This window comes from Ananas comosus, linkage group 9, assembly GCF_001540865.1.
Source record: "Ananas comosus cultivar F153 linkage group 9, ASM154086v1, whole genome shotgun sequence".
Lineage (NCBI taxonomy): Eukaryota > Viridiplantae > Streptophyta > Magnoliopsida > Poales > Bromeliaceae > Ananas > Ananas comosus.
Genome location: NC_033629.1, coordinates 11805607 through 11818421, shown reverse-complemented (window position 1 = coordinate 11818421; position 12815 = coordinate 11805607). Strand labels below are relative to the sequence as shown.

The following is a 12815-nucleotide window of genomic DNA, read 5'->3' as shown; positions in this document are numbered from 1 at the left end:
AGCGAATTTCATGTTTAGTCCTCAAACTACGAGCTCATTAAATTAATACACCTTAAATTATAAGATATTAAAGTAAAAAATATGAAACATATGGGCCCGTATTTGAAGTTTATATTTTATTTTTTGATAACTACGTGGGCCCTTTGGCAATAGTTGTCCAAACTTTATTTGTAGTCCATCAACAACAAGTGTCACATCAAATGCTTGAAGATTAAAATATGATCGAACAACGTTTAATTATAATTATTATAATCATACCGTTGTTGACCAAAACAACTCCATTTATTAGCGTAGTTCATGTGTACATGTATTCTATCCTACTTTTGCTGTGTAGTTAAATATAGGTTTGCTAAGAAAAAAGCTTATTATATATATTGATTTAATATTATTTATCAATTTAATATTAGGACTTGTTTTACATTTGGCATTTGAAACCACACTACCTGTGTGAAAGTTAAAAAATTATATTTGATTTATTGCGATTATAAGAAGATACGGCAATTGAACCTACAGATAAAATCTATATTTCAACCTATATTTTAAATCTATGTCCAACACTTAAAACAAAAGCAATAATATACTGATCCAAATGGCCTTGCATTTTTTCTAATAATAATACAAAAAATAACCTAGCAAATAAAATTTATATTTTCCAACTTACTCCATCTCTACATTTGATACCTATATTTCAATCTCTCACCACAACTATAGAATTTTGTGTATATAAATAATTTATTTCTTTTAGTGTAACAATTCGTCCCATCAGAAATAATAATTTATTGGGCCCAAACCACCGGTCTAAAATGCTTAAATTCAGTTATTATGTCTAAGCTAATCAATGTTATATATTCCTACATCTAACCATAACTATCCGATGCTCTCGTCAGCTCCAAAGTCCAAGATTACCACACGATGTAAGACATATCTCGCTAGTCTTATTATTCTGATCCTGACTTAGCATATCATTCTGACTTTGACTCAGCTAAAATTCATCTCACACTTCTAACTAGTGAATCGTCTCTGATATCAAATGTAACGATCCAATCCACTTACAATAATAACTCGTTGGGCCCAAACCAGCGACTCAAATTGTTTAAGTCCAATTATTATGTTTAGTGTAATCAAGCTTATATATTCTCACATTTAGCCATAACTATCCGATATGGTTCTCGTTAGCTCTACACACACAGCCCAAAATCACCAGATGATGTGAGACTTATCTCGCTACTTTTGTCATTTCGACCCTGACTTAGTCTATCATTTTGACTCTGACTAAGCCAAAACTCACCAAACACTTCTGACTGGTGAATCGACTCTGATACCAAATGTAACGACCCAACCCGCTAACAATAATAACTCGTTGGGTCAAAACCACCGGATCAAAATGCCTAACTCCAGCTATTATATTTAACATAATTAAGTTTATATATTTCCATATGTAGCCATACCTATCCGATGTAAAATTATCAGACTGTCACATTTAGCATGATTTTTTTTTTTTGGTTATACTTGTTTATTGGGTTAATTTCATACAGGTCTCTGTAAAAATGGTGAATAGCAGATATATCGCTGCAAAGTTTAACTTTCATAAATTATCCTAACAAAAGCCCTAATGTATTCAGATATGTGCCTGCCGTTAATATCTGTTAGAGAAATCTAGTTAATCACAGTTAAAATACTTAATCATAATTAGTTAATAAGGTAAAATGATATTTTTACCCTTCTTCCTCTTCCCCTTCATCTTCTTCTCCCTCTGCTTCTTCTTCCTCTTCCTCTTCCTCTTCCTCTCATGCTGCTTCTTCTTCTTCGTATTCTCATTTTCCTCCTCCTTTTCTCTTCCTCCTTCTTCTTCGTTGTTGTTGTCAATGATTCGACCGTTGTCGCCGTCGTGGTGCCCGCGTGGGTTGTCGTCACAGGCGCCTCCGACGGCATCGACTGCGCCTTCGCCTTCCGCCTCTTCCTTGTCCTCGTTGTCCGCAACCCCGAAAAGCTCTGCAAGGCCGTCGTCGCCGCCGCCGCCGTCCGCTCCCACAGCCTGAAGAGGAAGAGGAAGATGAAGAGGACAAGAGCAAAATAGTTATTTTACAATTCTACTGTTAAAAAATTAACAGTTCTCTAACAGATTCTAACAAGAAGGATATATCTGAATATATTAGGATTTGCAGAAATAACTTATAAAAGTTAAACTTTGTAGAAATATATCTGTTCTTTACTATGTTTGTAGGAAACTGTATGAAATTAACCTTTGTTTTTTTTAGAAGAATTTATTGTATGGACCGGCCGCCCACAGATTGGGATGTTGCAAGCGCAAATCTGGAGACTTTGAAACGTCGTCTGACCTTAACCTTTCAATAGTAACGAACGTCACGTCTGACTTTAACCTTTCAATAGTAACGAACGTCACGTCTGACCTTAACCTTTTAATAATGGTGAATTGCATGTTTAGTCCTTGCTCATTAACATTTTGATTCTTAATTTTTAATTTATTTTAATTTATAATTTATAATTTTTAAATTATTATAATTAAATTTAATAATTTAATTTAGTCGACTAAATTTTAATATATTATTAATGCAGAAGTGGTATGATAATTTGATTACGCATCATCAATTATAACATTACTCTATCATATTTAATTAGCGATATATTAATATTTAGTCAGCTAAATTGAATTGTAGGACTTGATCGTAACAATTCTAAATGTTCAAATAAAAAATAATAAAAAATTAAAATTTAAAGATCAAAACGTCACCGACCTCATAGTTTGAAGACAAAATATGCAATTCACCTTTTATTATATGATACTTTGACAGATAACCATTTAAATATTAAAAGTTGCATTTAATAGTTCATATTTAAATTTTAAAAGTCTATAAATTTAAACAAATTTAAGATCTCAATTTGTTGACCATAATCCACACACAACTTGGTCAGAGACACATAAAAAGTCGCTGTTGTTTACATGGTGGGCAAAGTTAGGGCATTAATTCTCCCACATGGATGGGATCTCCATCCTCTTTTATTATATTTTTTAAAAAAGAAATTCCCTTATCTAGGTGCGTTTTTAATTGAGCACTTCTATTTATACATGTGAAAGTTGATGTAAATTTTATATTTTATTCATTGAAGATTAATTTAATTTTTTATAAATATATTGTTTAAATATTTTAAAAAAATTATTTCGTTCCTTATAGATTCTACAATTTAGTTTGGGTATAAATAATATTTCAATGTTTGAGAATAGTGACAAAATTAATATATAAAGATATGCTTATAAATGTAGATATAAAAATATAACTTCAATTATATAATATAACAAATAATTAAAATTATATATAATTATATAATTTTAAATATAGAAAAGCTGATTACTTCAAATATTTATTATGTAAAAAAAATCACCTTTGAAAATTTAACTTAGTAGCATTCCATTTTAGCATTTGTTTGAATTTATTTAAAGTGCAAATTAATTTAGAGAGGCAGATGGGTAAATTAGAAAATGAATAGTGCAATTTTTTTTTGTCCCCTCTCGTTCTGCGGAATGGCCGGAACAACACTTAACGGATTATTCGAGAATAACCCGTTAAGTCCGCAACAACCCATTTTTTACATTTGTGCTGTTGTTTGGCTGAACAAAGGATAATATTTCTTATCGTTCTGAAATATCCTTCCAACTAAACGCAGTCTAAAATGTGTAGTTAGCGTCTTTCTTTGTAACTATTGGTGAATTAGCAATTAATGCGAATCTCACATCATGCTGTAATAAAGGATGCACCACTTGCTATAGAATTTTTTTATTCTTTTCCCTTGATATCACGTGATTCACATCTTTCCTATAATACGATTTTTTCTTTTTTTTTTCAATAACTTTTTTTAGTATAAATTATATCTTTAGTCCTCAAACTTTGAGACGTGTGATATTTTATTTTTAAATTTAAATTTATTATAATTTACTAAAATTTCCTATATTATTATTATTATTATTATTATTATTATTAAATATTTTATTATATTATTTTAATATAAATAATTTGTTAATATTTAACCAATTAAATAATATTTTGAAACTCTAATTAAAATGTGAGAACTAAAAATAGATCACTTTACTATCCTAGTACACCACACATCAATCGGCCAATAACAAAAGAGCATTTATTTGGCCACGGCGACAAAAAGGCCAAAAGAGATCGAGTGCACAGCCAAATTACGCTGCTCCAGCAATGGCTCCTCCGTCCCTAACAATTCTTGAGACCTCCCAAATCTCCCCTTCAGCAGCAGCAGCAGCAGCACCACCACCACCAACAAACTCTCTCCCGCTCACCTTCTTCGACATCTTCTGGCTCTACTCCCCGCCCGTCGAGCGCCTCTTCTTCTACGAATTCTCCGCCGCCGCCGCCGCCGCTCCGTCCTTCCTCCCCGCACTCAAATCCTCGCTCTCCCTCGCGCTTCAATCCTACTTCCCCCTCGCCGGCCGCCTCCGCCGTTCCCCCGCCGCCGCCGACAGGTACGAGATCTTCTGCTCCGCCGGAGACTCCGTCGCATTCACTTTCGCAGAAACGGTCGACGGCGGCGAGTTGGACTTCGACGAGCTCTCCGGCGGCCGCCCGCGCGACGCGGCGAAGCTGCGGATGCTGGTGCCGGAGCTCGAGCTACGTACCGATGAGCGGCCACAGGCCTTGCTGGCGATCCAGGTGACCGCGTTCCCGCGCCGCGGCGCCGCCGTCGGCGTCGCGGTGCACCACGCCGCCTGCGACGGCTCCACCTCCACGCGGTTCTTGAACGCGTGGGCGGCCGACTCACATCCAAGCGATCAAGAAGTGGATCGCGGCGAGGTCGCCGCGGCCGATCAATTGCTCGACGACCGTCGCGGCGTACGCCTTCGTGTGGGCCGGCCACGCGCGCGCTCGCCGGAGCTCCGGCGCCGGCGGCGGCGCGCGGCGGAGGAGGCTGCACTTCATGTTTCCGGCGGACTTCCGGCGGCGGGTGGAGCCGCCGATCCCGGCGGAGTACTTCGGGAACTGCATCGGGCCGTGCTTCGCGGAGGCCGACGCGGAGGAGCTCCTCGGCGGGGCGGGATTGGCGGCGGCGGCGGCGGCGATCGCGGGGGGGATCGAGGAGCTGAGCTCCGGATTGGAGGGGGCGGAGAATTGGATGAGGAGGGTCAAGGCGGTGGCCGCGGAGCAGCCGCTGTCGGCGGCCGGGTCACCAAGGTTCGGGGTTTACGAGACGGATTTCGGGTGGGGGAGGCCGCGGAGGGTGGAGATCGTCTCGGTGGCGAACACCGGTGCGGTGGCGCTTGCGGAGTCCCCGGATGAGGACGAGGGGGGCATCCAAATTGGTTTGGGGCTCCGGCGGCCGGAGTTGGAGTCGTTCCAGGACTACTTTGTTCAGGCACTGAAAGATGTTACTGAGTAGGCTACTTTTGTTCAGGCACTGAAAGATGTTACTGAATAAACATTTAGTTTTCGTTTGGCGGCCGGAGTTGTAGTTGTTCCAAAACTGCTTTGTTCAGGCAATGAAAAAATTTACTGAATAGAAATTTAGGTTTCGTTTGGCGGCCGCAGTTAGAGTTGTTCCGGAACTACCGAATAAACATTTAGGTTGCGTCTGGTTCGAAGAAAATATCGTCTGATCATACTAATCTACTCTGAGATACGTATCAGTTGTAATGCAGTGAATTCACTATGTTTCACAGTTGGTTGACACCATCTTCTTTTCTCGATTGCAGCCGAAGCTTCCATCAATTTCTACGCCAATCAATTTATTTGAACTATACATTTTTTTAATTCGACAATCAACTTCAAAAACTCTCCACGTGGTTTCGTAGTTTCTCACTTTGCCCCCCATGTGGTTTCTTTTTTCTCTTTTTCTTATCAATTTTATTATTATTTTTTTCTTAAATCAGTGATAAAGTTAAAATTAAAGGATACTAAAGTGAATATTTGATAAATCTAGATGGGTATATGAAGTTTTTTGTATATAATTTAATGAAATATTAACGAAAAAGCTATCGAAAAGATAAAAACGAAACCACAAGGGGGCAAAGTGAGAAATTACGAAACCACAGAGGGGTTTTTGAAGTTTTTCCTTTAAATTATTTTATTTAAATAATTTGATAATTTTTCAGATATAAAATCTTAGCTGACTATTTATTTAAATAAATTTATAGTTATGCAAATTTTGTAAAATATACCCTAAGGTCCCTAACCGTAAGGATGAATGGTGCTCTCAAATTTTGAACTTAAAGAATAACTAAATAATTCGAATCAAACAAATTAAAAAAAATTAGATAATAAAAATAAAATTTTGAAACATTAGGTATTCAGATAAATTTGGATAATAGTACAAATATGTTTTATACATCTTTACCTATCTTTTTCAGGGAACATTTTGTCACATAGACTATATACTTAGCAACATTGAAGTTTTTTTCTATTTTGGTGTATGGATATTTAAATAAAATTTGTAGGAATAACAATAATTAACTAAATATGATAATTATTATTCCCTTCAAATATTACAATTTTATTTGTTAGACATCGATCTATTATTCCATCACATGTCCATTGGATTTGCTCCTTCCACAAGCCAAATAAAACTAGCAATTAATAGTGGGACTAAAAATCATAATACGTGTCGCAAACTTTTTCTTTTTTTTTTTTTTTGAGAATAGGTATTATGCTATCTGTTTCATTCATTGATGAATGAGCTAGGCTATAGGGGTGAGACAACCAGTACTTTGGAGAAAACTGTGATAGTCGAGACGAAAAAAAAAAAAAAAAAACTTGTTGAATTAGAAAAAATCAAACCTTTTATTTAAAAGAAAATAGCTAGAGAGATTCAAAGGCATTAAATTTGGAGAATCGCTCAATTCTTCAAAGATAAAAAAAACACTGCGTCCATTTTATCTCTTACAACGTCAGCTATGAGGCATGCAAAACATAAAATGGAATATTTTTTCCTATCTTTTATCATTGTTTTGTTGTGACCTTGCATTTGGGCAATTGAGAAACGTACTACGCATGTGAGTGTACGATTAATATTATGTCCACATAAAACTGACCGTCGGTAGAGCCAGTGTAAAAGACTGGGTGATTACTGATTAGTATCCGAGATTTAAGTTCGATTCCTAATTGATTCACATTTTTATTTCTAAATGAAATAAACGACTACCTATCTCTTAAAAAAAAAAAATATTATGTCCATATAGTTCTTCACAAGAGTGAGACTAATATGTTTCTGAAAGTACGGAACTATCCGTATTTTTAAATCGTTTTTTATGTTAGAATTTTCGAATCGACGATCAACTTTATTAGACTTGATATAGAGTATTTGAAATATCTAGAAACTAAATTTTGTGATTTTTCGATATCATTTATCTAGTAATCGACGGGACTCAAAATCAATAATTTTAATGTCTGTGGTGAGCCATTTGCAAGTTCAACGGTGTAAAAATATTCTAATCACGTGAAATTTTGATAGAAAATTCTTTATATTATATAAAACAAGATCAATATTTATGATCTAAAATTTTAATATCATATTATTAGATTTTGTAAGATTTTTATTTTCAGTCGTTGATTTTGAACTCCTTCGATCACTAGGCAAATGATATCGAAAAGCCGTAAAATTTATTTTCTAGATTTTTCAAATACTCTAGATCAAATCTAACGGAGCCGATTCTGGATTCGAAAGTCTCAACATCGAAAATAACATGGAGGCACGTAGGACTCCGTACTTCCAGAAGTAAATCAGCCTCACTCTCCCTCCCAATACTTTTGCATATTACACTTTGTCGGAAAAAAAAATTAAAAAATTATATTTAATTATGCTGTATTTTCTATAAGACAAAATTTAACACTGAGTAATAATTAAATATATAATAATTAAGTATAATTTTTTTAGCTACATGATAATAAAATTAAAATAAGTTTAATCTTATAGGAAACAAATTGATTGTCACCTTCAATTTTATGGTATTTTATCCATCTATATACCGCTGCAAACAATTTTTATTAAATATGTGATATAATATACGTAAACGATGATTTATTTATAGAGAAAATAAAAATTATAATAGCTAGAAATTTAATAAAAAAATATTATATAAACATATATATATATATAATTGTTAAATTACTGATGTTTTAACTTCAAAATGTACACTTATAATATCTACTTCCGGGAAAGTGAAATTCCTATGGTTCCTCCCAATAATATTGCTTTCATAAAAATTAGTATTATTTAACTTCAAATTTTAAACTAATTATTTATTTTAATAAAATTTTAGTTATGATAATTATGTAAAATATAGTCAGTAAATTTGTAAAAGTAATAAATATATTTTTAAAATTTAAAATCTAACTACTGTTGACTTATTCAAAGAGCTCAGAAAACACGTGTTTTCTCTGTAACACGCCGTAGAGGTCTGAAACCACTGATATTTCTAAATAGGAAATTCGATTCCATTCAAATCTATGACAATACGAGTTTTCTTTTGAAAATTTAAAAAAGTGCTCACAAAAGTAAGATTTGGGCTTAAAAGTTCCTACTCTTATGTCACGTGGAACCATATAAAATAGCTTTAAGTTTCGTACTAATAATNTTTTTTTCTCTCTCTAAACTAAGCTTTCTCTCTCTCTCTCTTTCTAAAATTTCAACTCTCTCACTCCCTCTAATTTCGACTATATTTTTCATTCTATTTTTTTAATTATGCTCTCTCTCTCTAACTTATACTCTCTCTCCCTTTTTTCTAAAAAGATGTTGAAACTTTTGGTAACATTATCTAAAATTAATTTAATTAATTAATTAATTAATTGTATATTTTTTGTAATATTAAATAACATGGCTAATTAATATTACCGTGCGAACCAAACACAGGAATTCCACATTCTTAGTAATAGGATTAATAGAAATAAGATTCTCGGATATCTTTTATTCCTAGTAATCTTTCATAATGCGAACCAAATGCACCCTAAGTTTCGTACTAACAATTTTTATAATTGAATCACTGACTGTAGCAAGTGACAAAGGGTTTGGTGGTTGGTACCTGAGACCCAAATTCGAATTCTAGTTGCTTCACATTTCTAGCTAAGTTTATTTCTAAATAAAATAAATGAATCGGATAGCGTGCTACTTATCTTTCCAAAAAAAAAAAAAATATTTATAATTGAATCCAAAACAGGGCAAGGCCAAAGAGAGACTAAACCATTTGCTATGTACGCGGTTTTGAAGTTCTTACCATCCGGGTGATGGACGCCAAAAGAGACGGTCTTATATTGGGAATAAATTTTACTAAATTTTTATTTCGAATAGAAAGATAAAAGTTGTTTTCAACGTAAGACCGCCTTATCTAATATTCATGCGACTTTGAGATTTATATTATTTATGTGATAGACTACATATGGAACAATCTAACAATAAAGATCGTTTTCATCAAATTTGCGTACCAAACTTTTTCGTACATGGTTTTAAAATTCGTATTATTAATGGCTGATAGTATCAAATACGTTGTTCCAGACTTAGGATTTATGTGCTGCTGTTAATATATTAATAAATCTATATGAAATATTGATTAACCTATATATACATATATAGAGTAGTGCTACTATACTTTTACAAGTACGGAGGCCTTCATACTCATGCATAAGTCTCTAATTTACGCTTGATTGTAATTCTACAACTCTTCTCATCCAAAAGTCTTTTTTTTTTTTTTTTTTCCTTTTATTCGTCTTACATTTTTTTAACTATTTTTTCTTTTATAAAAGATTAATAAAATTTACAACTTTTCGGAGAGGAGTTGTATAGATTGTATTGGATGTGCATCGAAATTGCTAATCGATTTCAGTTTTGAAACTTCGACTTGTCAATAGTTTTATGGTACGATGAATTTGGTAAAAAATTTTGTGAAAAGAAATAGATGTCTGTAGTGGGTAGCGGAGGGATTCGAGTCGAATCTGTTATTCTTTGTTTTGCCCTAGAGTCGCGATAGGTCGATTTTGTATTGACAAACTTTGTATTCTCTTTTTTTTTATATCTGTAAAAAAAAATTTCACGTAAATTTATACATGATTTATTTTTTATTTGTCGTTTATTTACTTCACGCTTATAATTTTAGTTTTTAACATATTGCAATTTTATATTGCTTGAAGACTTAGCACTTCCCTGTTTTAATAAATGATCCAACACCCCTTTACTAATACTACTGCACGCATCAAACTCTTATTAATTAATTCATCTCCAACAATGGCCTCCTCCTCCTCTTCTTCTTCCTCTCTTCCACTAGTAAGACTCATCGAGACGTGCCGCGTATCGCCGCCGGAGGGATCCGTCGCTCCGACCGCCGTCCCCCTCACCTTCTTCGACGTCATCTGGCTGTACCTGCCCCCGATGGAGCGCCTCTTCTTCTACCCCTTCCCCCACCCCACCTCCCACTTCCTCTCCTCCTTCCTCCCCTCCCTCAAATCCTCCCTCTCCCTCTCCCTCCGATCCTTCTTCCCCCTCGCCTCCCTCCTCCGCCCCTCCCCCGACGCCTCGGACCGCTTCGAGCTCTTCTTCTCCGACGCCACCTCCCCCGGCGTCCGCTTCACCGTCGCAGAGTGCTCGGACGCTCAAAACGCCGCCGGCCTCTTCGACCACCTCGCCGATGGCCGCCCGCGCGAAGTCTCCCTCCTTCGGCAGCTCGTCCCGAGCCTCGCGCCGCCCGACTGCACCGACTCCCCCCCGCCGCCGCGGCCGCCGCCGGTGTTCGCCGTGCAGGTGACCGTCTTCCCCTCCCGCGGCCTCGTCGTGGGGACTGCGGTGCACCATGCAGTCTGCGACGGCAGCAGCATCATGCGCTTCATGCGCTGCTGGTCCGCCTCCGCTGCCGCCGGCGCACCCGCTCCCGCCGCCGCCGCCGTCGTCGTCGTCGACCGCACCTTGGTTCCCGACCCTCACGACGTCTACTCTACTTTCTACGAAGGGGTTTCGGAGATGAGAGGCTCCGACGGCCACGGCGCGGCGACTGCGGCCGACAGAGTCTTCGCGTCCTTCACGCTGCGGAAGCGGCACGTCCAGGCGCTGAAGGACGCCGTGTCGGCGAGGGCGGCGGCGTCGGCCTTCCACTGCTCGACCGTCGTCGTGACGTTCGCCTTCGCGTTCGTCGGCTACGTGCGCGCGAAACGGGCGGCGGCCGGCGAGGCGGCGCACATGGGGTTCGCGGCCGACTTCCGGTCCCGGATGCGGCCGCCGCTCCCCGCGGAGTACTTCGGGAACTGCGTCGGGCCGTGCTTCGCCGACGTCGACGCCGCGGACCTCGGCGGCGACGACGGGCTCGTCGTCGCGGCGGAGGCGATCGGGCGCGCGATCGGAGGTCTCGGGAAGAGCCTGGAGAGCGCGCGGGATTGGTTGCGCGGGTTCAAATCGCGCGCCGCCGGGCTCATTCTGACGGTCGCCGGGTCCCCGAAATTCGGCGTCTACGGCGTGGATTTCGGGTGGGGGAGGCCGGCGAAGGTCGAGGTCGTGTCGGTGGCGAACACCGGCGCGGTGGCCGTGGCCGAGAGCCGCGACGAGGAGGGAGGGGTGGAGGTTGGCTTGGGACTTCCCAGAAATGAGATGGATGTGTTCCAGAATTACTATTTTGACACTCTCAAATGTTTGGATGATCACCCTCAGTTATAACTTACTCATCTTTTGTTAGGAAATTATTGAAATAAAAAGATTTAAACTGTGCTCGCATGGAGTTTGTGCAAATTATACTGATAGTAATAATAAAATAGAAGCTATATTCTAGCTCTCAAGAAGAAAAAGAGTAAATTAAGTCAGATATTTTTAATTCTAGTCAGCGTGTACCATCATAATCTTTCTTTCGGAGCACATCAGAAAGGACACTGCTAGGTGGACTTTGTTAGTTACCTCAGTAAATTATTCGCGAATTATTTAAAAATTCGAATTAAACGGTTTATTTATAAATTTTTTTTTAAAAAAAAAATTATTCGTAAATTTTTGAGCCAATCCAATAATTTGTAAATTATTTTTGAATTATTAAAAATCTAAATAATAAACTTATAATTTTTATATTTAAGTATAGATTATCTTATATTTTATATTTAAATATAAATTTTCTGTTCATTTGCCTAAAAAAATATATATATTTTATAATTAATAATGGGCTATTTTAATATATTTCTTGCTTGATTGTTTATATACTATAGTGTATAATATAATTCTCTATAGCTTTTTTTTATTTAATCTATTTTATTTTGTAGCTTTTGAATTTTAAGAATTGTAACTGTTTACGATAGTAGCATAAATTTAGAAAAAAATTTTAAGTTTAATAGGTGAATTTTTTATTCTGAATTTTTAATTAATGAACGTATAATTTTCGTATAAATACGTATCGAATTTATATTACCGAATTGTCTTTTAAGCGATTTATTTACGACTTTAAATTTAAAAAATAAATTTTTACGATATTATAATTATACGAATTTTTGTCGAATTGAATTAAATTTTAAAATAGGACACATACTATGCTTATGTAACAGTATAAGTCAATAAATATTTTCCCGCTGTCACTGCTAGTTGGAAATTTAAATAGAGAAATGCTCAGTCAAAAATTTGAAAAGAGTTATTTTTTACAATTCTGTTCATCTAAGAATATCGTATCTAGCTTTTAATTAATCCTTTTTTAAATCGTATTTTCTATTGTAGATTATTATTAACCGGTCATTTTCGATTGCATTATTCAGAAAACGTGAAAGGATGTTGTGTAATGTTTTTTGGTATGAAACTCAGTTAAAAGAAATGAAGTACTGTAATTCATTATAGACTAG

General features: G+C 36.7%; 3 protein-coding genes across 3 annotated transcripts; all 3 read left to right on the top strand.

Annotated features, from left to right (window-relative positions):
* Nucleotides 4099-4844, top strand: LOC109714802 (malonyl-coenzyme A:anthocyanin 3-O-glucoside-6''-O-malonyltransferase-like; the record flags this gene model as incomplete). The annotated part of the gene is made up of 1 exon (XM_020239509.1): nucleotides 4099-4844. A coding segment is annotated over exon 1 (624 nt), but the record flags the coding sequence as incomplete, so codon positions are not given.
* LOC109715249 (malonyl-coenzyme:anthocyanin 5-O-glucoside-6'''-O-malonyltransferase) lies at nucleotides 4798-5703 on the top strand. Its single transcript, XM_020240174.1, has one exon. It carries the CDS (start codon nucleotides 4957-4959, stop codon nucleotides 5413-5415), a length of 459 nt encoding a protein of 152 aa, XP_020095763.1. The 5' UTR covers nucleotides 4798-4956; the 3' UTR covers nucleotides 5416-5703.
* Nucleotides 10246-11661, top strand: LOC109714801 (coumaroyl-CoA:anthocyanidin 3-O-glucoside-6''-O-coumaroyltransferase 2-like). The gene has a single exon (XM_020239508.1). It carries the CDS (start codon nucleotides 10246-10248, stop codon nucleotides 11659-11661), a length of 1416 nt encoding a protein of 471 aa, XP_020095097.1.